Source organism: Stomoxys calcitrans, chromosome 3, assembly GCF_963082655.1.
Source record: "Stomoxys calcitrans chromosome 3, idStoCalc2.1, whole genome shotgun sequence".
NCBI lineage: Eukaryota > Metazoa > Arthropoda > Insecta > Diptera > Muscidae > Stomoxys > Stomoxys calcitrans.
The window spans coordinates 41,152,069-41,175,160 of NC_081554.1; the positions used below are offsets into that span (position 1 = coordinate 41,152,069).

A 23,092-nucleotide genomic window follows, 5' to 3' on the forward strand; every position below is an offset into this window, starting at 1 on the left:
CTGAAATTTGGATCCCAAATTTTTATTTTTAGGTTACGATAAGAGGGCGAACAAAATTTCGCTTAAAATGCACCAACCATCTCCGAGATCTGGCGTTACTGAAAATTGGGTTATTGCTCCTAAATAAAAAAAAACTGCGAAATTCTTAAAATTTTTTTTTCTGTCTTAATTAATTAGCATGGCACAGCATGTATCCCTAGGCAAAATAATTACAGTGTAACTTATAGAGAAATAAGGGATGTGTTTAAGTCTCTCTCTCTCACCCACATTACCAACAACTATCGCTATTTGTCTCCCGCTCTTTTTCAACACAAATTGATTGGATTCACGTCATTTGGTCGACGTTGAAAACTGAGACAGTTGAACATAAATTTGTCCAAAATTACTTTCAGTTGCAAGTATGAACGCCGCGTGAATGGATGTAATACGGCTGAAAAGATAAATTGAAAATCTAAAAATCTACAAACATTTTAGTTGAAAACATGTAAACACACCTTAAAATATGTATTTCAAGCATTTAAGAACAGCAACTAAAAATACACAAAAGTGAATGTAAATTCGTCAAAATTGGTGCTAAATATAAGTTGTGTAAAATACAAATTAAAAGTTAAAAAAAAAATAATAAATACCTCACAATGACGGAACGTTATGGTAATGGGGTTAAAACGGATCTACTGGAGTTACCACATCGTGCTTCGATAAAAGAGAAAAATGAACCGAATGATGGGCTTCCTATTAGTAACGGTGATCAGGGTGACAAAATTGTGTTGAAACGTAAATTGACGCTAATGAATGGTGTTGCAATAATTGTGGGAACAATTATTGGATCGGGCATCTTTATCGCCCCCACTGGTGTGTTTAAATACACAGAGTGAGTATATAATTCCAAATAAAAAGGTTTGTTTACTAATTGTAAGTGCTTTTGTCTGTTTTTGCTGTTTGAACAACTAACAACATAAGTGCAAATGATAATTGATAACATTAAAATGAAACAAAAGCAAACTTCGAGCTACAGAAAGTTTTTCGAGTGCCAATAGAGTCGGAACGAATTGCAAATTTGAAGCCAATATCACAGAGGGAAAATAAAATATATAAATTTGATAAAGTTTTGAAGTATAGCGTGGCAGGCCCGAAGTGTTCAAAGGGCCACATTTTTTCTATGATAACATTTTCAATTTATACAAATGACAAAAATGTGTGGAAATAAACTAAATTTCAGAATCCATTCACTTTAACTCGATATAACCACCTGTTGCATTGAATATTGCTCTGAGTGGGTAAAAAAACCAGTTGTAAATTGCTGGTGTTTTGGCTCATTGACGTACAATGATTTTCTTCAGCGTATCTGTAATGCGACATTTTTATACCCAATACCACTATTAGGGTACAGGGTATTATGCATTTGCATTTAGTGCATTTGCTTGTAACACTCTGAAAAAAGGGAGCTAGACTAATTGATAAGTATACCGATCAACTCACTTTACTTTCTGATTCCATTTAGCCATGTCAGTGTGTCTGTCTGTCCATATTAATTTTGTCGCAATTTTCATACAATTATTTTCAAATTTAGCACAGGATTTTTTTTTTGGCCTGGAGACGAAGTCTATTGAAATTGAAAGCAGTTGGTTCAGATTTGGATATAGCTCCAATATATATGTTTGTCTGATTTTGACTAATATTGCAATAAAGTTATCATTTACCAAAAAATGTATAGAATTTGGTCGAAATCGCTGCAGCTTTCGCGAATATGTTTCGCCCGATTTCGGCTTCTAGAGCCACTGCAAGCGCATTTATTGACCAATCTTCCCAAAATTTTGCACAATATATTTTTCTATGGCTTCGACTATGTGTACAGATTTTGGTCGAAATCTTGAATTCCAGAGCATTTGTAATCGCATTTATTAACCGATCTCCTCAAAACTTTTCATAATGTCCTTTTCTATGACTTCATACGTGTGTGCAGATTTTGCTCGAAATCGTCCCCATCAGGGACGTAGCCAGGGAGGGGGGTCAGTATCTACAGGACGAATAGAAGATTTTGTTGATATTCGCACATTTTAGTACTAAAACGTACAACATGACACCTTCTTTACGGATTGAGCTACAGCTCTGAAATTTGAAATATAGTAAGACTAGAAGATTTTTTGATATTCGTTAATTTTGGAACTAATGGCTAGAAGATTGTTTTGAAATTTGTACATTTAGGTTAGTACCGTAAAAAACGTAAAAAATTTTACTTTATTTACGGATTGAGCTAAAGAACTTAAAATTGCGATACAGTTACACCTTGACAGTATTTATCGGCCGACTAAAGGTTTTTTTTTTCAATTCGTACATTTAAGCACTAAAACTTTCAAAATATTCTCAAACAGTTACACCTTGGTATTGGGTGTACCATCGAGGGCTGCGAAGCGACCAAGCATATGCTTGTATATTTATAATTTAGAGAATTTATATTGACGCAGCAATTTTTTCCAATATTTTGAATTTTAAAAATTGAAAACAAAAAATTTATTTCCTCAGCGCTACGGTGACCTCCTGAGCTATGTCAGATTATAGACTGATTTGAACCGTACTTTGCAGAGTTATTGAAAATCATAGCAGAACACTACGTGAAAAATTTCATCCAAATTGCGGCTTCTAGAGGCTCAAGAAGTCTAATCGGGAGATCGGTTTCTATGGAAGCTATATCTTAATCTGAACCGATATCGCCCATTTGCAATACCCAATGACTATACAATGATTAAGTATCTGTGCAAAATTTCAAGTGGCTAGCTTTACGCGTTCAAGCGCTATCGTAATTTCGACAGACGGACGGACGGGCGGATATGGCTAGATCAACTTAAATCGTTGAGACAATCAAGAATGTATATACTTAATAGGGTCTTAGAGGAATATATTGAGGTGTTACAAACGGAATGAGTAGATTAGTATTCCCTATGGTGGAGGGTATAAAAATGTTGTGTGTGAGAATGTGTCTTTACCACTGACGAGCACACAATTACAATTATTTGCATGACTATGGGTCTGCTTGGGATTTTTTTTTTACATACAAAGTATTGTGCAATGGAGTGAGTATTTTTGTCAACCACGAAACTATACGTTTAGTAATAGAAATCATCGTTTGCGGCTATTGAAGCACTTTTGTAATTAAATAGTTTTTGGTTTTACAATAAAAGAAAGGTCCTTTGAAAGAGGGTTTACAATAAACAAAGGTAGTTATGTTGCTCTCCTAATGCTGGCAAAATTTGTGAGGTACTATGCCATGTAAAACTTATCTCCAAAGAGATGTCGCACTGCAGCACGCCGTTCGGACTCGACTATAAAAAGGAGGCCCCTTTTCGTTGAGCTTAAACTTAAATCGGACTGCACTCATTGATATGTGAGAAGTTTGCCCCTGTTCCTATGTAGAATGTTCATAGGCAAAATTTGCATTTGCAGTTATGTTCAATAATACAACGTTTATGGCTAACGTTTGGTGTGTTTAAGCGAAACGTTACACGGTTACAATAAACGAAAACTTCGTGGTGATTTGGTTGTCGTAAAAATTTTCTAAACATTTTAAGCATGTATATAGAATAGTCAAGTGTATTTTTTTGATTTAAATTTTTAAAGGGTGTAACGCGAAACCAATTTTGGTTTCATTTAACAAAAGTATCACTTTTTTTAATTACCCGGCATAAAACAAAGTCAGCGGAACACACCCACTTAGCCCATAATATTTGCACCAATAAATTTTACACTTTTGTTTGAACTGTTGCCCTCATAGTTTTCATGTATGTGAACGATATTATTTCAGATATTCAATTAATTTGCTTATATTCTTGACTAATAAGGGAATATGGTGTTTTTGGGTGAACATATGCTACGTGCCAGCTAGCAGCCACTCGGCAGAAATACATAAAGGAAAGCAGTAGCCAAAACAAGGCCAAATTGATGTTAGTTAATAAATAGTTGTCAAAATACTGAAATGAAACGACACGAGCATGGTTTTTTGTCCAAAATATTTCAATGACCAATTTAAACAATTTAGTCTGACCAATCTAAGATTGTTTTTACTCTCAACATTTTAGGTAGCGAGATATTTTTCGAACTTTCTTAGGAAATGTTGCATCATTTTATTAAATGGAGAGTAAAACACTTAATTAAACAATTAAAAACAATATAGCTTCTGGAAATATGGAAAGTGATTTGTATGATGGTGGGATTAAATTGTACCTTTTTGCAACTTAAAGTAAACATTGATATGGATATCGTCTCAGAATCGCTATATGTGGGCGGTCAAGAACTTAAAAAGGAACACCGGCTAGGAAGAAGGTCTGACATCTGGGCCTTTAAAGACCGACATGGACTACCACATCTATGAATGATGTTGAGAGTCATAACAGAACTCAATATGTACAATTGCAGCCAAAGTGGATCAAAATCGCCTTTGATCGGAAAATAGGTTATCTAAACGTGGTGTTGAAAACAAAATAATATAATGAAGTGTTTGTATTGGAAAGAGACAGCTAGTGTGAAAAGGTCTCGAAGCTTTTCTCATAAAAGGTAATGCATAAATCATGAAAAATAATTTTCGCCCTAATTTGGAGATTTGCCTTAAATCAATCACCTTGTTATCCTTGGTACAATGCCCAGGCAGTGTGGATATCAGATAAAGCCGAGTATAGCTATATTTTCCCTTTTAATGCAAAGTACGTAGACTTCTATAGGAATGGTTTACGACTGGACGACCATCTGGTTTAATCTGGGTCCAGATCAGTGGTTGCCGGTAGAGCTGGCAAACTATCGATAATCGCAACATTCAATGTTTTCAATATTTTTTAATAGTTAACATCCATATTATCGATACTGTCGTTAATTCCTCCTCACCTATGTTTCCAACGAAAATTGCAAATTTTGCCCAAGAACATTCCACTAAGGAACAGGGGCAAACTTCTCACATATGAATGAGTGCAGTCCGATTCAAGTTTAAGCTCAATGATAAGGGACTTCCTTTTTATAGCCGATTTTTTCTGATGGTCTCGCCTGGATTCGAAACCAGGCGTTTAGCGTCATAGGCGGACAAGCTAACCTCTGCGTTACGGATAATCAGATATGGACACTTTTTGCGGCAAAGTCGTTTTAAATTTTGTCACAAATCTTTATCAGGTTTTAGATCGATTCAGACCATACTTGACAGAAGTCATTGTACAAAGTTTTAAATCAGATAAGAATTGCGCCCTATAGTGAGTGAATCAATAAGTATAATCAGGAGGATGGTTTATATGGGAACTATATCAGGTTATAGGCCAATTCGGATCATAGATAGCACGGATGTTGTGCAAAATTTCATTGAAATCGGAAGAAAATTGAAGCCTCTAGGGTCTCAAGAAGTCAAAAACGGGGATCTGCAGCCATATCAAAATCTGAAACAATGTGGATCATTTGCAATCCCCAACGAATCCCCGCTAAGATGAATCTATGAAAAATTTCAAGTTGCTAGATTTACGCGTTCGACCACTATGATTTCCGCAGACGGAGGGACGTACATGGCTAGTTCGACTCAGCATGTAGAAACGATCAAGAATATATATATTTTATGGGGTCGCAGTTCAATATTTGGAGGTGTTACAAACTGAGTGACTAGATTAGTATACTCCCCATCCAATGGTGGTGGGTATAAAAAAGTTGATGGTATAAACATTTGGAATGCCCTGTAAACCTAGAGAAAGTTTGGAAACTGTAAATTTGAGAATGTCTGCACTTTCATCTACGGACGTAGGACGAATGGGACGATAGTTTTGATATAAACCGAAGAATAATATTCGCTAATAGATGGTACTTGTAGTAAGACGAAGATACACAAAAACAAGTAAAAGCGTGCTAAGTTCGGCCGGCCGATTCTAATATACCCTTCATCATGGATCGCATTTGTCGAGTTCTTTACGCGGTATTCCTTTTTAGGTAAACAAAGAATATTGAAACGAACTGTTATACTATTGGAGCTATATCAAGTTATAGTCCGATTCGGAACATAAATGAATTGAATGCTAAATATTGTAGAAGTTATTATGGAATATTTCAGTCCATTCGGATAAGAATTGCGCCTTGTAGGGGCTCAAGAAGCAAAATCGGGAGATCGGTTTTTATGGGAGCTGTATCAAGCTCAGACCATATTAGACACGTATGTTGAAGGCCATAAGAGAAGCCGTTGTACAAAATTTCTGCCAAATCGGATGAGAATTGGGCCCTCTAGAGACTCAAGAAGTCAAGATCCCAGATCGGTTTATATGGCAGCTATATTAGGTTATGCATCGATTTGCGTCATACAGTTATTGAATGTCATAACAAAACACCTCATGCAAAATTTCAGCCAAATCGGATAAGAATTGCGCCCTCTAGAGGCTCAAGAAGTCAAGACCCAAGATCGGTTTATATGGCAGCTATATCAAAACATGGAACGATTTAAATCATTCTAAGCACGGTTGTTGGAAGTGATACCAAAACACCACGTGCAAAATTTCAGTCAAATCGGACAAGAAATACGCCGTCAGAGGCTGGAGAAGTCAAGACCCAAGATCGATTTATATGACAGCTATATCAGGTTATGGACCGATTTGAACCATATTTAGCACAGTTGAAAGTGATACCAAAACACCACGTGCAATTTATCAGTCAAATCGGACAAGAAATACGCTGTCTAGTGGCTCAAGAAGTCAAGACCCAAGATCGGTTTATATGGCAGATATATCAAAACATGGACCAAATTGGCCCATTTACAATCCCAACCGACCTACAAAATTTAAAGCGCCTAGCTTTACTCCTTCGAGTAAGCGTACTTTCGACAGACAGACGGACGGACGGACAGACAAACATGGCTAAATCGATTTAAAATGACATGGCGATCAAGAATATATATACTTTATGGGGTCTCAGACGCAAATTTCGAGGTGTTACAAACGAAATGAATGATATGAAGCAAAGGTACTTGCAAAAGCAAACGTGCAGTACTTGGTGTGTTTGAGAGAAAATTGACGTAGTCGTTGAATGAAGAATCCCTAGGTAAAAAGTGATTCTGAAACTTGGAAAAACCAATGAGAAAATATATCTCAAAACATAGTGTCAGAAATGGATAAGAAGTGTAGAATATAAAGGCGCTTGGAATTCTATTCTGAATTCGATTAATGTATCAAAAGGTCTGTGACAGCCAACTTAGTAAGTAGATACCAAATTGCAAAACCAATTTTAGATCTTAGTTGATTTGATTTCTATTTTAGCAGAATGCATTTTTGTTGATACCGAAGAATCGCCGAGCCGAACTTAGCGCGCTCTTTCTTTTAAATTTTCACAATCAAAATTTATAAATTTTTATTCAATTTAATGATTTTTTCACATTTTCTCTTTTACAGATCTGTCGGCAGTTCCTTATTGATTTGGTCGGCTTGTGGCATTTTATCAACAATTGGCGCTTTATGCTATGCCGAACTTGGGACAAGTATCACAAGGTCTGGTGGTGATTATGCATATTTATTGGTGGCATTTGGCCCTCTTGTAGGCTTTCTACGTTTATGGATTGCTCTACTGATCATAAGGCCCACAACGCAGGTAAGATCAGAGATGACAAGAATTAAGTGTCTTATGATGCCAATTAGCGAAATTGTTCAATGCAATGACATTGCAACAAAACGTGAAACATGCAACAAACATTCATGTTCGCTGCGGTGGCATGGAATAAATTAAGTCTATTTATTTGTTGTTGGCCGTTCTGGGTTAAACTCAACACAGTTATATATTTTCATTTACTTATTTATTTGTACAAGTGAAAGAGATTTGTCGCAACTTAGAATGTTTAAAGTGGCGAGCTTAAATTTCAAACAAACAATTTAACCTTGATTATTTATATAAAAAAAAAAAATGAGTGAAATGAAAAACAAAAACGATACGATAGAAGCGCACTTCAAAAAATTCATAAATGGGGAAACAGATGCAAGAATTTGTCACGATTATGAAAAATGAGAGTTTAATTATCTGAAATTGTAATCTAAGATCGAGTCTGATTTTTGTTTTGGTTTTTTGTTTTATTTGCAGACTATTGTCGCCCTGACATTTGCCCAATATGCTGCCAAACCATTTTTTGAAGACTGCGAGCCACCTGAAAATGCCGTTAAGCTTTTGGGAGCTGTTTGTTTATGTAAGTATCGGATGAAATTTTCTCTAAAGGCAAGATGTCGATGCAAAATTTCTATAAAATTGTCTCTAAAGACAAAATTTTTAGGAAAATTTTTCAAAATGTCTATGAAATTTTCTCTAAAGACAAAATTTCTATCAAATTGTCTCTAAAGACAAAATGTCTATGAAATTTTCTCTAAAGACAAAATGTCTATGAAATTTTCTCTAAAGACAAAATGTCTATGAAATTTTCTCTAAAGACAAAATTTCTATGAAATTTTCTCTAAAGACAAAATTTCTATGAAATTTTCCCTAAAGACAAAATTTCTATGAAATTTTCTCTAAAGACAAAATTTCTATGAAATTTTCTCTAAAGACAAAATTTCTATGAAATTTTCTCTAAAGACAAAATTTCTATGAAATTTTCTCTAAAGACAAAATTTCTATGAAATTTTCTCTAAAGACAAAATTACTATGAAATTTTCTCTAAAGACAAAATTACTATGAAATTTTCTCTAAAGACAAAATTTCTATGAAATTTTCTCTAAAGACAACATTTCTATGAAATTTTCTCTAAAGACAAAATTTCTATGAAATTTTCTCTAAAGACAAAATTTCTATGAAATTTCCTCTAAAGACAAAATTTCTATGAAATTTTCTCTAAAGACAAAATTTCTATGAAATTTTCTCTAAAGACAAAATTTCTATGAAATTTTCTCTAAAGACAAAATTTCTATGAAATTTTCTCTAACGACAAAATTTCTATGAAATTTTCTCTAAAGACAAAATTTCTATGAAATTTTCTCTAAGACAAAATTTCTATGAAATTTTCTCTAAAGACAAAATTTCTATGAAATTTTCTCTAAAGACAAAATTTCTATGAAATTTTCTCTAAAGACAAAATTTCTATGAAATTTTCTCTAAAGACAAAATTTCTATGAAATTTTCTCTAAAGACAAAATTTTTATGAAATTTTCTCTAAAGACAAAATTTCTATGAAATTTTCTCTAAAGACAAAATTTCTATGAAATTTTCTCTAAAGACAAAATTTCTATGAAATTTTCTCTAAAGACAAAATTTCTATGAAATTTTCTCTAAAGACAAAATTTCTATGAAATTTTCTCTAAAGACAAAATTTCTATGAAATTTTCTCTAAAGACAAAATTTCTATGAAATTTTCTCTAAAGACAAAATTTCTATGAAATTTTCTCTAAAGGCAAAATTTCTATGAAATTTTCTCTAAAGACAAAATTTCATTGAAATTTTCTCTAAAGACAAAATTTCATTGAAATTTTCTCTAAAGACAAAATTTCATTGAAATTTTCTCTAAAGACAAAATTTCATTGAAATTTTCTCTAAAGACAAAATTTCATTGAAATTTTCTCTAAAGACAAAATTTCATTGAAATTTTCTGTAAAGACAAAATTTCTATGAAATTTTCTCTAAAGACAAAATTTCTATGAAATTTTCTCTAAAGACAAAATTTCTATGAAATTTCCTCAAAAGACAAAATTTCTATGAAATTTTCTCTAAAGACAAAATTTCATTGAAATTTTCTCTAAAGATAAAATTTCATTGAAATTTTCTCTAAAGACAAAATTTCGTAGAAATTTTGTCTTTTTGTCTCTAAATACAAAATTTCTATGAAATTTTCTCTAAAAACAAAATTTCTACGTAATTTCCATTTTTGCAACTGGTAAGCGACTTAAGACGATTGGGGAATGAAGTAGGAGCAGGTCTCACCATAGTTGGATAGTCGATATATTCGAAATGTTTGACCGAATATTTGAAATAACAGTTGCGTTCGAACAAATGAATGCTGGAATGGACAGGGGAAACTCTAGCACAAATGCCAACTGGTAGCAATTGCTAAACGGTTGGCTTAATGGGAGAGAGAGAACGAGTAATGGTCGATCCCCTGTGCAGTTGGGCTTATGTACCGGGATCGATCCAGGGTATCTTCTGTACAAGGACTGCTTCACCTCCTCATATCTCTGGCTACAATAACAACATAACCGCGTAATTGTGTCTTCATTGAAGATCCGGAGACCATTGAAGATCGTCAGCATGATAATAGCATGGTAGAGCAGGCAAACTATCGATAATCGTAACATTCGATATTTCTTATAATAATTATCGATAGTGTCGATACTATCGTTAATTTCCCATCACCTATATTTCAAACGAAAATGAGAAGTAAAAATCAGGAGATCGATTTATATAGAAGCAATATCAATGCACAGACCGAATATAACCAAATTTAATGAAGACAGTTGGAATTCATGAGAGAGATCATTGTACAATATGTTAGCCCAATAGGATGAAAATTGCGCCCTCTATAGGCGTAATGTATCTTATAGAATACATTCAGTTTCCTATGCTTATTTTTGATCAATTTTACAAAAAATTAAACTTTGCCAATAGTATTGATAGGAAATTTATCAATCGATATTCTGACAAGAAAGAAAAAGTCGACAGATCTATCGATATTTTGCCTTAGTCCGAGGCGAGGGTATCTTCGTCACTGTATATACGAGACCTGCGATTGTAATCGTACCCTCGGCTAGTTAAATGACTATTTTGGGCTATAGCAACCAAGATGGTAGACTTAAACCGTTATGGATTGCAAAAGGCCGATTAGCGCTTCTGACACAATCTTCATTATTTGGCTGTCGGTTTACAGTGGGATAAGTGGAGAGAACAACCAGGTTTTAAGGGAGAGAGGTCTGCTGACAAAACTTGAAAAACCCGAAACCTTTCTAGGCAACGCGATCTCCGGGGACGGGGAAAGGAGAGCAAAAATTTTATGGGAGGATACGGAGTAGGAAGATCAGTACTGGTTTTAGCGTCCATTCGGTCATACAGAATTTTAGGCACGCCTATATAAGATAGGTTCGGCTAAGGAGCCTGCACGCAGGTCATGTAGAAAGGATAATGAGACTTGGAAGCAATTCCTATGTTAAAATCCAGCTTAGGCAATAGAAGAGTCACACCGGTGCCCCATTAGATGTTATACCAAATTTTAAGGAACTCAGGGAAATAGAATGAAAGGGGATTAAGGATTAATATGTGAAAAAGCACAGAATTACTGAAATAACCTTTTCGAGTGTCCTTTTGAGATTTGGTAGAGGCCACAACAAGCCGTTTACTGGCTTATCTGCATGTCCGTAAGGTCATGGACATTTCCCATGAACATTCCATTAAGCAACAGGGGATAATTCTTGCATATCAATGAGTGGAGTCCGATTAAAATTTTAAGTTCAATGATAAGGGGCCTCCCTTTTTAATGCCGAGTCCGAACGGCCGCATACCGACACCCACCTGGTAGAAAAGTTTTAACATGGCAGGAAACCTCACAAATGTAGCCAGCATTAGTAAGGGGATAACCACCGCTGAAAATGTTTTCTGATGTTCACGCCGGGATATGAATCTAGGCGTTTGGCGGCATGCTGACCTCTGCGCGACGGTGGCCTCCATTTCTTATCTTTTCTCTTTATCCTAACCTTACCTTTTTTTAATTAAAAACTTCCATCTTTTTCATTTTTCAAATTTCCCACAGGTTTACTCACCGCCATTAATTGTTTATCGGTCAAATGGTCCATGAAAGTTCAAGACATCTTTACAGCGGGGAAACTATTGGCTTTGGTAATGATTATATTGGCTGGAATCTATCAAATGGCTACTGGTCAAATGGAAAACTTTGAAAATATGTGGGAAGGCAATTACGGCATAGAGAATATTGGATTTGCCTTCTATTCAGGACTTTTTGCTTTTGGTGGCTGGAATTATTTAAATTTTGTAACAGAAGAGTTACAGGATCCCTACAAGTAAGTCTTTACAAATTTGTGTGTGTATTGATTTATGGAGGAGACCTAAACATTTTTCTTACGTCATTTGGGATGCGTATTTAATTTCACTAAAAGCATTGGAAATTTCAAGGGACTCTTTAAGATTCACCCAATTCAAACAACTTCTGCAACAAGTTCTCTGCGAGTGTACTCCATTGTAACAATGACTTGTTGATTTTTCTCTGCGACTTCGCCTCCATCCGTTATCCTTGGTATACTTAAGTGGCTTCGTTAAGCTAAACACCAAACGAAGCATAAAGTCTTACAAGTTGGAGCGCCAGCATAACAAGGACATTTCAAAGGATTCTGTTTGCTAAGCATGAAATTGAGAGAGATGGGTGGGTGGGGAAAACGGAATATAAATCATGGGATTCAACAAGTGGTTGCCGTAATGAATGAATCGTTTTTTGCCTAGCAAATAAATGTTATCGTTCAGTTTGTTCTCATGCTCATGACGTGGGGTAAATGCTTCTGACGCACGTGTGCTCTTTTATAGATTTTGTATATAAGAGGTATGTAGTTTTTTTGGATATGTACACCAGAGTGTCCCCAAAAATAAGAAGTATTTTTTGTGAAACGCATACTCTTCATTTTTTCCCTTTTGATCCAATAAACAAAGTACGAAATATTATGGCGTTCGGTTAACGATAGCCAGTGCCGCCACGACATCCAACGTGGGATGTAGTGCTTTCTAAGGAATCCAGTTGAGTATTCCAGGTCTTGACATGTAATTGTTAAGCTAACTATACATTTATATAGAATGTACAATAGTACAAAACCAGAAACTGTACCTTGCACCACTACTATGGCTGAAATTCCTGCTCATTCGGCCGTCGTTTTTTGTAACTTAGTGGGGATCGTATTTGTTATCCAATCATCACGAAAACTGGATGCATATATCAATTTCTTAACCCAAAGACAAACGCCGTCAACTATGTTACAAATCGGTTCCGATTTGTATAAGGCTCCCATATATATAATTCGCCCGATTAACACTACTAAGGGCCCAGTTACTAAAATTTTCTACGGATTTGCTTGAAATTGGGTATGGAAGGTTGTGCGTACTACTCTTCTGAAAGTAGGTACAAAATTTAACCAAAATCGGTTCAGATTTGTATATAGTACCCATTATAGTTTTCAGTCTACTGAAACTTCAGCCCAATAATTCAACATCGGTTACTATCTTTATGAGGGAGCTATATCTAAAAATCTGAACCAATTTTAAAAACGATTGATGAAATTTAGTAGACTTCCAGATAAGTAATAAAACACTTCATACCAATTTTGGTGCGAGTCGATTAAAAATTGGGGCAACTACGACCATTTAAGTTAAATTGGTTGATATATATATGGGAGCTATATCTAAATCTGAACAGATTTTCACCAAAAATAATAGCGTTTGTCACTAGGCTAAAAAAAGTGATACGTGCAAATGATGATTTTGGGTCTGAGTCGAGTGGGTCTGGTTGGGCAGTTAAAAGATGTGTCGTGTGGTCCCAGATCACAACCGGGACTCAACTTCTGCACGTTGGCAACAATTCTTGTTGTGTAGGACTTGAGGCGGCTGCATCTGCCGGATCGTAATTGAGCCAGAACTACTCTGGTTAGCTGGCGGATTTCAATTCCTACAGTTGTGATGGGTGACGGTCGTTCTCCAAAGACCACATTCACCCGGTAGCTATTTACCGCATCTTTTGCCGTATCTGCATGAATGACCCAGACCCGCTTGATATGCTGCTTCAACAAATTTTCTTTGTCATGCCAAGTGCCGCCGGCAAGTGACTGAGGACCTTGTTTCTATTTCTGACCTTATCGCAAATTGCAGTGGCATGTAAGGAGAATTTGTAAGAGCTGTCAAATGTGACCCAAATATTTATTTAAGGGCACTTAATGATTGGAATCGTAACTCCATCGAAAATATCTTCAGATCTCTTGCAGCGATATAAGAGTCAAGTTCGTTGAGGAAAATGTTTAACCTTCCACAGATCTCATCAATGGGTCTGATACCATGATCGTGCAAACGTCCGCATATGATACGATCTCTTTGTCGGCAGGAGGGAGTGGAATAGATGATGGGTAGAAGGTACACAGTGTAGGAGATATCACCCCGCCTTGGGGAACTCCCTGTTTGACTCTACGGGGTTTAGACTTCTTCTCTCTACATTCCACAAACGACTGGCGACAACATGACCCAGCATTTCAGACCTGGCGGGAGTGGACGTGTTTGATATGCCCACAAATAGTTTGGCATGGCTAACCGTGTCAAATGCTTTTAATAGGTCCACTGCCACGAGGACAGTCCTATCAAATGGCCTGGACTTATTGAAACCATGGCAAATATGTGCGGTGATGGCATGCAAAGCAGTTGTGCTGTGCTTTCCTCGAAAACCATGCTGATGCTTGGTGAATGGAAATTCTCCAACGAGGCTCGGGACGAGTAGTCCCTCAAGCGTCTTGGTTACTGTGAGAAAAGTAGATCAGTCTGTACGATTCCACCTTGCTCGGGTCCTTTCCAGGGCTCCGTAATAGACATTGGGCACTATAAGAGTGTTCAAAGACAGGTTGAGGACATTTGTAAGGTACTCGACTCCAGGTAGATTCAGATTCTTCAGCATCAGTGTAAAGATTCCGTCGGGGCCTAACGCCTTGAATGACTTGGCGTCACTTATGACATTTGGAACTTCGTCCATGGAAATTGTGTTGGCTGTTCATGGGCTCGGAGAACACGGATACAGATAATGACCCTCCTCTTAGCCTTGTCACTCCGGAGATGCTCAATAAATTGACGGTTGAACAACCTGGCGCATCTCTTCGGGTCACTCATTGTTACGTCGCCAAAATTGACTAAGGTCTTGTCATCCTGTCTACAGGGTTCGAGAGGATTTAACAGTAGACCACAGCTTACCTAATTTACATTGCTTCTAGTGTTCCAGCTACATATTCCGCGTATGTTCGTCGACTATCCGGTTTATTTCCAGATTGAGGTCGCTACTTCTGTGGTTAGTGGGGTCCGTGCAACGATTCCCATCACGCTCATCTGCATCTGCGAGTACCACTGCCTGCGCCGGAAAATTGGGCCGCACTTGGGGTATGTATTCAACCGGCTGGTATAAAGCAAGCGCCTTCTGCGTTAATGATATCTCGGAATTATCTCTCGGCAACTAAAACATTTGAGGGTGGTGCCAGCTATCTGAAGCTGCGATCGAAGCCCTCTGATTGATAAACGTTCGGCGCTCAGAGGTGATGAAGTCGAATGGTCGGTCAATAGTGAGAATTATCTGATTCCAAAGAATTGACAGCTTTGCCAGGATACGTCACTCAGGAGATCAGGATGCAATGAAAATGTCGGGGAAGCTGCTGCACCTCCTCGTAATGTTAGTGGGGGTATCCTCATTTACAACAGGGATCAGTCATTCTAAACAGTTGTGTTATTAATGATGACAAAGCATACACTTATTCTTGTGAAGTATCTGACTAAGCCACATTGGGCAAACATAGCGAACTGATTTATGTTGAATGTAAACTAAAATATTTGCAAAATACAAAAAACGTAGCGCCGGAAATACAAAATTTTCCCATGAATGTCCCATTAGGAACAGCAAGAAAACTTCCCTCATATAACTTATTAATGCTCGATTAATGTTTCAAGTAATGAGAAGGGACCTCATGCTAATTAACTTTTAACACAGTATGAACTACATGTCTCAGAGCGACACCTCGCGGTGAAAAATCCCTTCCTGACATATTCGTCCGTCTTTTTATTTCCCGTACTATCATCGTTTAGAGAACCGGAATACCATCGTTTTAGGGAACCTAAGTAAGAACTGTCATGAAACCGAAATTCAATTAGGGATTCCAAATATACTCCACGCTCCTCGACTGTACTGTTCTAGAATCCAAAAACTTGAGGGCTTTCATACTGTTCACATAAATCTTGAGTTTTGAAGGCGGTAAGCCCATTTCCCGGACTTACTTTGCGGCTATCGTAAGGCAAAGACCTATGCTTGAAATACCATACAGTCAGTCTCTGGCAGTCTCACCGACATACCCATATCGAGTGTTTCGTAGCATACACGAAGTTCAATGTGTTAAAAGTTAATGGCACAGCACCCAACTGATATCGTTGCTCCCACTATATATTTGGCCTGCACATGCTCTGCGATTCGAAGCATGAGGGCAGTGCAAATACCGAGTAGTAAGTTGCATACTCACACCGGCTTATTTCAATTGTAGAGGGACCACTGGCGGTTAACAATGTTGTATGAACCATTGTGAGTATGCAACTCACCACTCGGTATGCAATTCACCACTCTGAGAGCAGTGTTTTTATACCCGCCACCATAAGATGGGGGGTATACTAATTTCGTCATTCTGTTTGTAACTACTCGAAATATTCGTCTGAGACCCCATAAAGTATATATATTCTTGATCGTCGCGACATTTTATGTCGATCTAGCCATGTCCGTCCGTCTGTCCGTCCGTCCGTCTGTCTGTCGAAAGCACGCTAACTTCCGAAGGAGTAAAGCTAGCCGCTTGAAATTTTGCACAAATACTTCTTATTATCTTACTATATTATATTATAGTGTAGGTCGGTTGGTATTGTAAATGGGCCATATCGGTCCATGTTTTGATATAGCTGCCATATAAACCGATCTTGGGTCTTGACTTCTTAAGCCTCTAGAGTGCGCAATTCTTATCCGATTGGAATGAAATTTTGCACGACGTGTTTTGCTATGATATCCAACAACTGTGCCAAGTATGGTTCAAATCGGTCCATAACCTGATATAGCTGCCATATAAACCGATCTTGGGTCTTGACTTCTTGAGCCTCTAGCGTGCGCAATTCTTATCCGATTGAAATGAAATTTTGCACGACGTGTTTTATTTTTACTTTCAACAACTGTGTCAAATAAGATTCAAATCGGTTCATAACCTTATATAGCTGCCATATAAACCGATCTGGGATCTTGACTTCTTGACCCCTAGAGGTCGCACTTATTATCCGATATGCCTGAAATTTTGTACGACGGATCCTCTCATGACCATCAACAAACGTGTTTATTATGGTCTGAATCGGTCTATAGCCCGATACAGATCCCATATAAATCGTTCTCTCTATTTTACTTCGTGAGCCCCCAATGGGCGCAATTCTTATACGAATTGGCTGAAATTTTACACAGGTCTCCAACATATAATTTAATTGTCGTCCGAACCGGACCATATCTTGATATCGTTTTAATAGCAGAGCAACTCTTTTCTTATATCCTTTTTTGCCTAAGAAGAGATGCCGAGAAAAGAACTCGACAAATGCGATCCATGGTGGAGGGTATATAAGATTCGGCCCGGCCGAACTTAGCACGCTTTTACTTGTTAATCTTTAAATCGCAGAGAGTTGGGTGGTGTACCATTAACTTGTACTTGTTTCTTTTATAAAATAATAGGATTTTAAAAAGCCTAAGAAAGAACAATCTTAAGATTTTCTGAAATTGCCTGTTCTATATCCTAATGTATTTTTTATATTCCCTTTACAGGAATCTCCCTCGTGCAATATGGATTGCAATGCCCTTAGTAACTGGCATATATGTTTTGGTTAACCTTGCGTACTTTGCTGTGGTTTCCAAAACCGAAATGTTGAGTTCCCTAGCGGTGGCAGTAACATTCGGAAATCGCATGTTTGGTTCGCTATCATTTATGGTGCCCATTTTTGTGGCTCTAAGTACATTTGGCGGTGTTAATGGAGTACTTTTTACATCGGCCCGCCTGTTTGCAACAGGTGCACAAGAGGGACACTTACCAAAATTCTTTCAACTATTTCACATAAAACAGCAGACGCCAATACCATCATTAATTTTTTCGGTAAGTTATGCAGGAGGCAGGTCATTTTCAACAAATATGTGATTGAGCTTCTCCCATGAGTTTATAATTTGAGTAAAAACATGTTGTATTTATTTACAGTGTCTAATGTCCTTGTTGATGCTATTGACCGCTGATGTTTATGCATTGATCAATTACTTCAGTTCAGTATTGTGGCTTTCGGTGGTGGCCAGTATTGCTGGTATGTTGTGGCTAAGGAAAAAAAGGTGAGTACAATTTCTTAGTCTTAAATACGAAGGTAGCCCCTAAAGCTTTAAACGTATTGATGGTTCAAGTGATAGCATATGTAGGCCATGTGGGGGAGATAATGAGTTGCTGGATCATTTCCTATGCCATTTCCCGGCTTTCGCGACTACAAACACTGTAGTCGTCACCACATGTGCTTTGGTGCACTGCACAGCTTCGATGTGGTGGTGTTTTAATTGTTTTTGTTCGGCTTGCGTTGCTTTGTCTTGTTCGTGTACTGCTTGCTCTCGGGTTTTTTCTCTGTCACTCTCTACTATTACTCTAAAATCTAATTTTATTAACTTTGGCCCGCCGCGGGTTTGAACTCATGATCTCTTATTTGATAGTCTTGCACGTATCCTCTAGACTACAGACATCTTTTTATACCCACCACCATAGGATGGGGGTATACTAATCTAGTCGTTCCGTTTATGAAATATTGATCTTAGACCCCAATATTGATCTAAAACCCAAATTATGCTCTTCAACTAAATTTAGTTTGTATAAATGTTTATCAAAATCCATGGTGGTGAGTTCCAAGGGCTTGGCCCGGTCGAAATTAGCACGTTTTTCTTGTTTTTCATTTATTTATTATACACTACACCACTACTGTGGTACAGGGTATTAAAACTTGCATTTGTTTGTAACACCAAGAAGGAAGAGAGATAGACCCATTGATAAGTATACCGATCGACTCAGAATCACTTTCTGATTCGATTTAGCTATGTCCGTCTGTCCATGTTAATTTGTGTCAAACTTCAGGTCGCAGTTTTCATCCGATCGTCTTCGAATCTGGTACAGACATGTTTTTCGGCCTAGAGATGAAGCCTATTGAAATTGTAAAAAAATCGGTTCAGATTTGGATATAGCTCCCATATATATGTTCGTTCGATTTGCAGTAATAATGCAGTAAAATGGTCATTTGTTAACCGATCATCTCGAAATTTGGCAAGAAGAATTTTCTTATGACTTTCGACATTACTGGTGAATTTCATATAAATGGGTTCAAATTTAGATATATAGCTGCCATATCGCTCGCATTTTTTAACCAATCTCCCCAAAATCTTATGCAGCGCTTTCCCCGACGACTATCACAATATCTGAGAAGGTTGCTCGAAATCGGTTCAGATTTAGATATAGCTCCCATAAATATGTTTCTCCGATTTGCAGTAATAATGCAATAAAATGGTCATTTGTTAACCGATTCTCTCGAAATTTGGCAGGAAGAATTCTGTTATGACTTTCGACAATACTATTGAATTTCATAGAAATCGGTTCAGATTTAGATATAGCTCCCATAAATATGTTAGTCCGATTTGCAGTAATAATGAAATAAATGGGTCATTTGTTTACCCATTCTCTTGAAATTAGGTAGGAAGGATTTTCGCTTGACTCGATATTACTGGTGAATATCATAGAGATCTGTTCAGATTAAGATATAGCTGCCATATATGTATATCGCCGGGTTTTCACTTCTAGAGCCACTGTAAGCGCATTTGTTGACCAATCTTGCGAAAACTTTGTACAACGCTTTCCCCATCAACCACCACAATATATGAGAAGTTTGTCCCAAATCGGTTCAGATTTAGATATAGCTCCCATATATATGTTCGTCAGATTTTGGGTAATTTGCAACAGTGTTGTCATTTGTCTACCGTAGTTATTACAGTTTGAACGTATTTGCTCTAAATTTGATACGGGTTATTTAATAACCCATCTTAAAACATCCGCCGAGGTCCATCAATATTTGTTCAGAATTGGATATAGCTCCCACATTGTACTTATAAGGTAGGAGTAGGGTATTATACAGTCGGCACTGCCCGACTTTTGCCCTTCCTTACTGTTTTTTTTTTTTTTTGTATGGTAGTGGAAATCTAAAGTTTGACACAGCCAAACTTAAGCTGAGTATTCCGTTCAGTTTCTCGAGCAGAATGCTCTCAAACTCCATATAAAAAAAAAGTCGCCAAAATGTTGGCTGAAAATCGGCGGAAAAGTAGTACTCTGTTTACAGGGAGGAGAGTAGCAAAAAATTATTATAGTGGGAACAATTGAAACTTTTGTTTGTTTCATTGGTTTCAATGGTTAGTATTTCTTTATTAATTTGAGAAAAAAGTTTTCAAATAGAGAAAACAATAAGTGCAGATAAAGAAACGTGTTTTGGTATGGAAATAAAAACATTTGATTGCTGTCGAATTTCGCTCGTGAAACAATTACAAATTTCAGCGGCTATTCCGAAAGCAGAATAGAATACCAATCCTTATACATTTTAATTTGTTATTCTTATTAATCTATTTTTATACCCTCCACCATAGAATGGGGGTATACTAATTTCGTCATTCTGTTTGTAACACCTCGAAATATGCGTCTGAGACCCCATAAAGTATATATATATTCTTGATCGTCATGTCATTTTAAGTCGACCTAGCCATGTCCGCCTGTCTGTCGAAAGCACACTAACTTTCGAAGGAGTAAAGCTAGCCGCTTGAAATTTTGCACAAATTTTTTTTATTAGTGTAGGTCAGTTGGGATTGTAAATGGGCCAAATCGGTCTATGTTTTGATATAGCTGCCATATAAACCGATCTTGGGTTTTGACTTCTTCAGCCTCTAGAGGGCGCAATTCTCGTCCGATTGACTGAAATTTTGCACGTGGTGGTTTGGTATCATTTCCAACGACTGTGCTGAGTTTGGTTCAAATCGGTCCATGTTTTGATATAGCTGCCATATAAACCGATCTTGGGTCTTGACTTCTTCAGCCTCTAAAGGGCGCAATTCTCATCCGATTTAACTGAAATTTTGCATGAGGTGTTTTGATATCATTTCCAACAACTGTGCTGAGTATGGTATAAATCGGTCCATGTTTTGATATAGCTGCCATATAAGCCGATCTTGGGTCTTGACTTCTTGAGCCTCTAGAGGGCGTAATTCTCATCCGATTTGTGAAAAGTAGGCTATTACGGCCACGTATTAAATTTTCCACCAAGGGTTGAGCCACCTTAGTAAAAACATCCTGCTGGGTATCTTTCGCTTCGAAAACATGTTTAAATATACACTGGGTTTCTTTGAGAGCACCTCGGGCGGCGTCAAAACTATTGTTGTTGAATTTCTCACAGTAATACATGATAAATCTCCTTCGGAGGGCAAAGGACGAACACGGCAAAATAACCTGACGGGATCTCTTGGTCTAGGTGTGCTACCACTCTCACTTCCATTTGATTCGGTGGACGTTTGCGTTCGAAGACGAATGTCTTTTTGTAGGTGTGGAGTACGCATAACACGCATTGGTGTCCTTGTCCTTGTCTTCATTACATAACAGTTAGATCTATCTTTTCTTTTTTCTTTGAGTCTTATCGCTTTTTATCTTCCAAATCTTTAGAGTTCGGCTATTTTCTTTACTTTTTGTCTTATTTTCCAATAAAATCATTTGTCGAGCAGTTATTTTTGAACTATTCTTCTTTCTTTGGCAGAAATTTTGCTTCTCTTATGACCTTCAACATACGTGACTAATATGGTCTGAATCGATCAATAGCTTGATACAGCTCCCATATAAACCGATCTCCCGATTTTGCTTCTTGAGCCCAATTCTTATGCGAATGAACTGAAATATTACCCAATGACTTCTACAATGTTCAGCATTCATTTATGGTTCGAATCAGACTATAATTTGAAATATCTTCAATTGCATAGCAATTATTTTGCATTATTCTTTGTTTGCTTAAAAAGAGATACCGCGCATAGAACTCGACAAATGCGATCCATGGTGGAGGGTATATAATATTGTTATTAATATTATATATCCTTTCTCATTGTCCATATTATTATTAATACTTTCTCATAGTCCATAAACCGTATTGACCTTAAAAATTATTTTTCATTTCAGACCCGATCTGCCCCGTCCTATACGCGTACACACAGCACTACCCATAATTTTCATTATTTGTTGCATTGTTCTGGTTCTTATGCCCAGTTTTACACAACCAATGAACCTTTTAATGGGTCTTGCCATCACTTTGGCTGGTGTGCCATTTTATTATGTCTTTATAGCCTGGAAAGATAAACCCAAATGTTATGGACGCTTTTCGCATGGTGTTGTCAACTTATGTCGGGCTTTGTTCAATACGACAGTCATTGAGGGCCGTGAGAGTATATAAAAACTCAACCATAAATCTCAAACTGTTAAAATAATAAAAACAAGAAAAATCCAATAAATATTGGCATAAAATCTCTAAGCTTTTCAATGCTATTCTAACTTGAAAAGTGTGTTTGACCCATTTTATATTATAAACAATAATAATGTGAATTGAAGTGCATGTATGTTAATATTTTTGATAAAACTGTATAATCTCGTAATTGTATTTTTGTGTAATATTTTTACTATATAAGTAAGCTCGAATATTGAGAATCTTTAAAGAAAATCCTAATATAGTCCCTGGCAGTTTCTATAAATCCTAGCTTCAGTTTTCTTTTCTCAATTGCATATGATATTATTTTTTAATTGTACTTAAAACATTTGCTATTAAGCTAAGTTTACATGTAAAGATTATTGTGTTAAACTTAATTATTAACTTATTTTGTATCTGAGAGTTGGTAGCCAACTACTTGCTATCAAACTGTTAAAAAAAGGAAAGTGAATGAAAAATGTGTGAAATAAAAAAAATATTTTCAGTATGATGTAAAAGCGGAGTTAGATGATTACAAACAAATTATAAATAGGCTTATATATACATCAATACATTCATACCTATATTCTTTGGCATTTTCACCAAACTCTTAAACTTTCATAAAGTTCTTTGAGTTTTTATCCTTTTTGCTAAATTATGGAGCCATCATGGTTAACCTGTTAATCAAGGGCATAATGGCTGGTGCCATCATGGTTAACTTGTTTGCCAAGGGCAAAACGACTGGGGCCCAATCCTGAAAATTCCAACGCTTATTTTCAGACAAGGTTCCCATTGAAACCCCCTTTTGATTGAAATGAGAAATGGTACTGGTCCT

The 23,092-nt window shown here is 36.7% G+C and overlaps 1 protein-coding gene across 1 annotated transcript; it reads left to right on the forward strand.

Moving 5' to 3' along the window:
- Positions 1–603: 603 nt before the first annotated feature.
- Positions 604–22,775, forward strand: LOC106083702 (large neutral amino acids transporter small subunit 1). Its single transcript, XM_013246896.2, has 7 exons — positions 604–871; positions 7,392–7,587; positions 8,071–8,173; positions 11,711–11,978; positions 17,531–17,855; positions 17,955–18,079; positions 21,978–22,775. Exons 1-7 carry the CDS (start codon positions 636–638, stop codon positions 22,246–22,248), a joined length of 1,524 nt encoding a protein of 507 aa, XP_013102350.2. The 5' UTR covers positions 604–635; the 3' UTR covers positions 22,249–22,775.
- Positions 22,776–23,092: the final 317 nt, after the last annotated feature.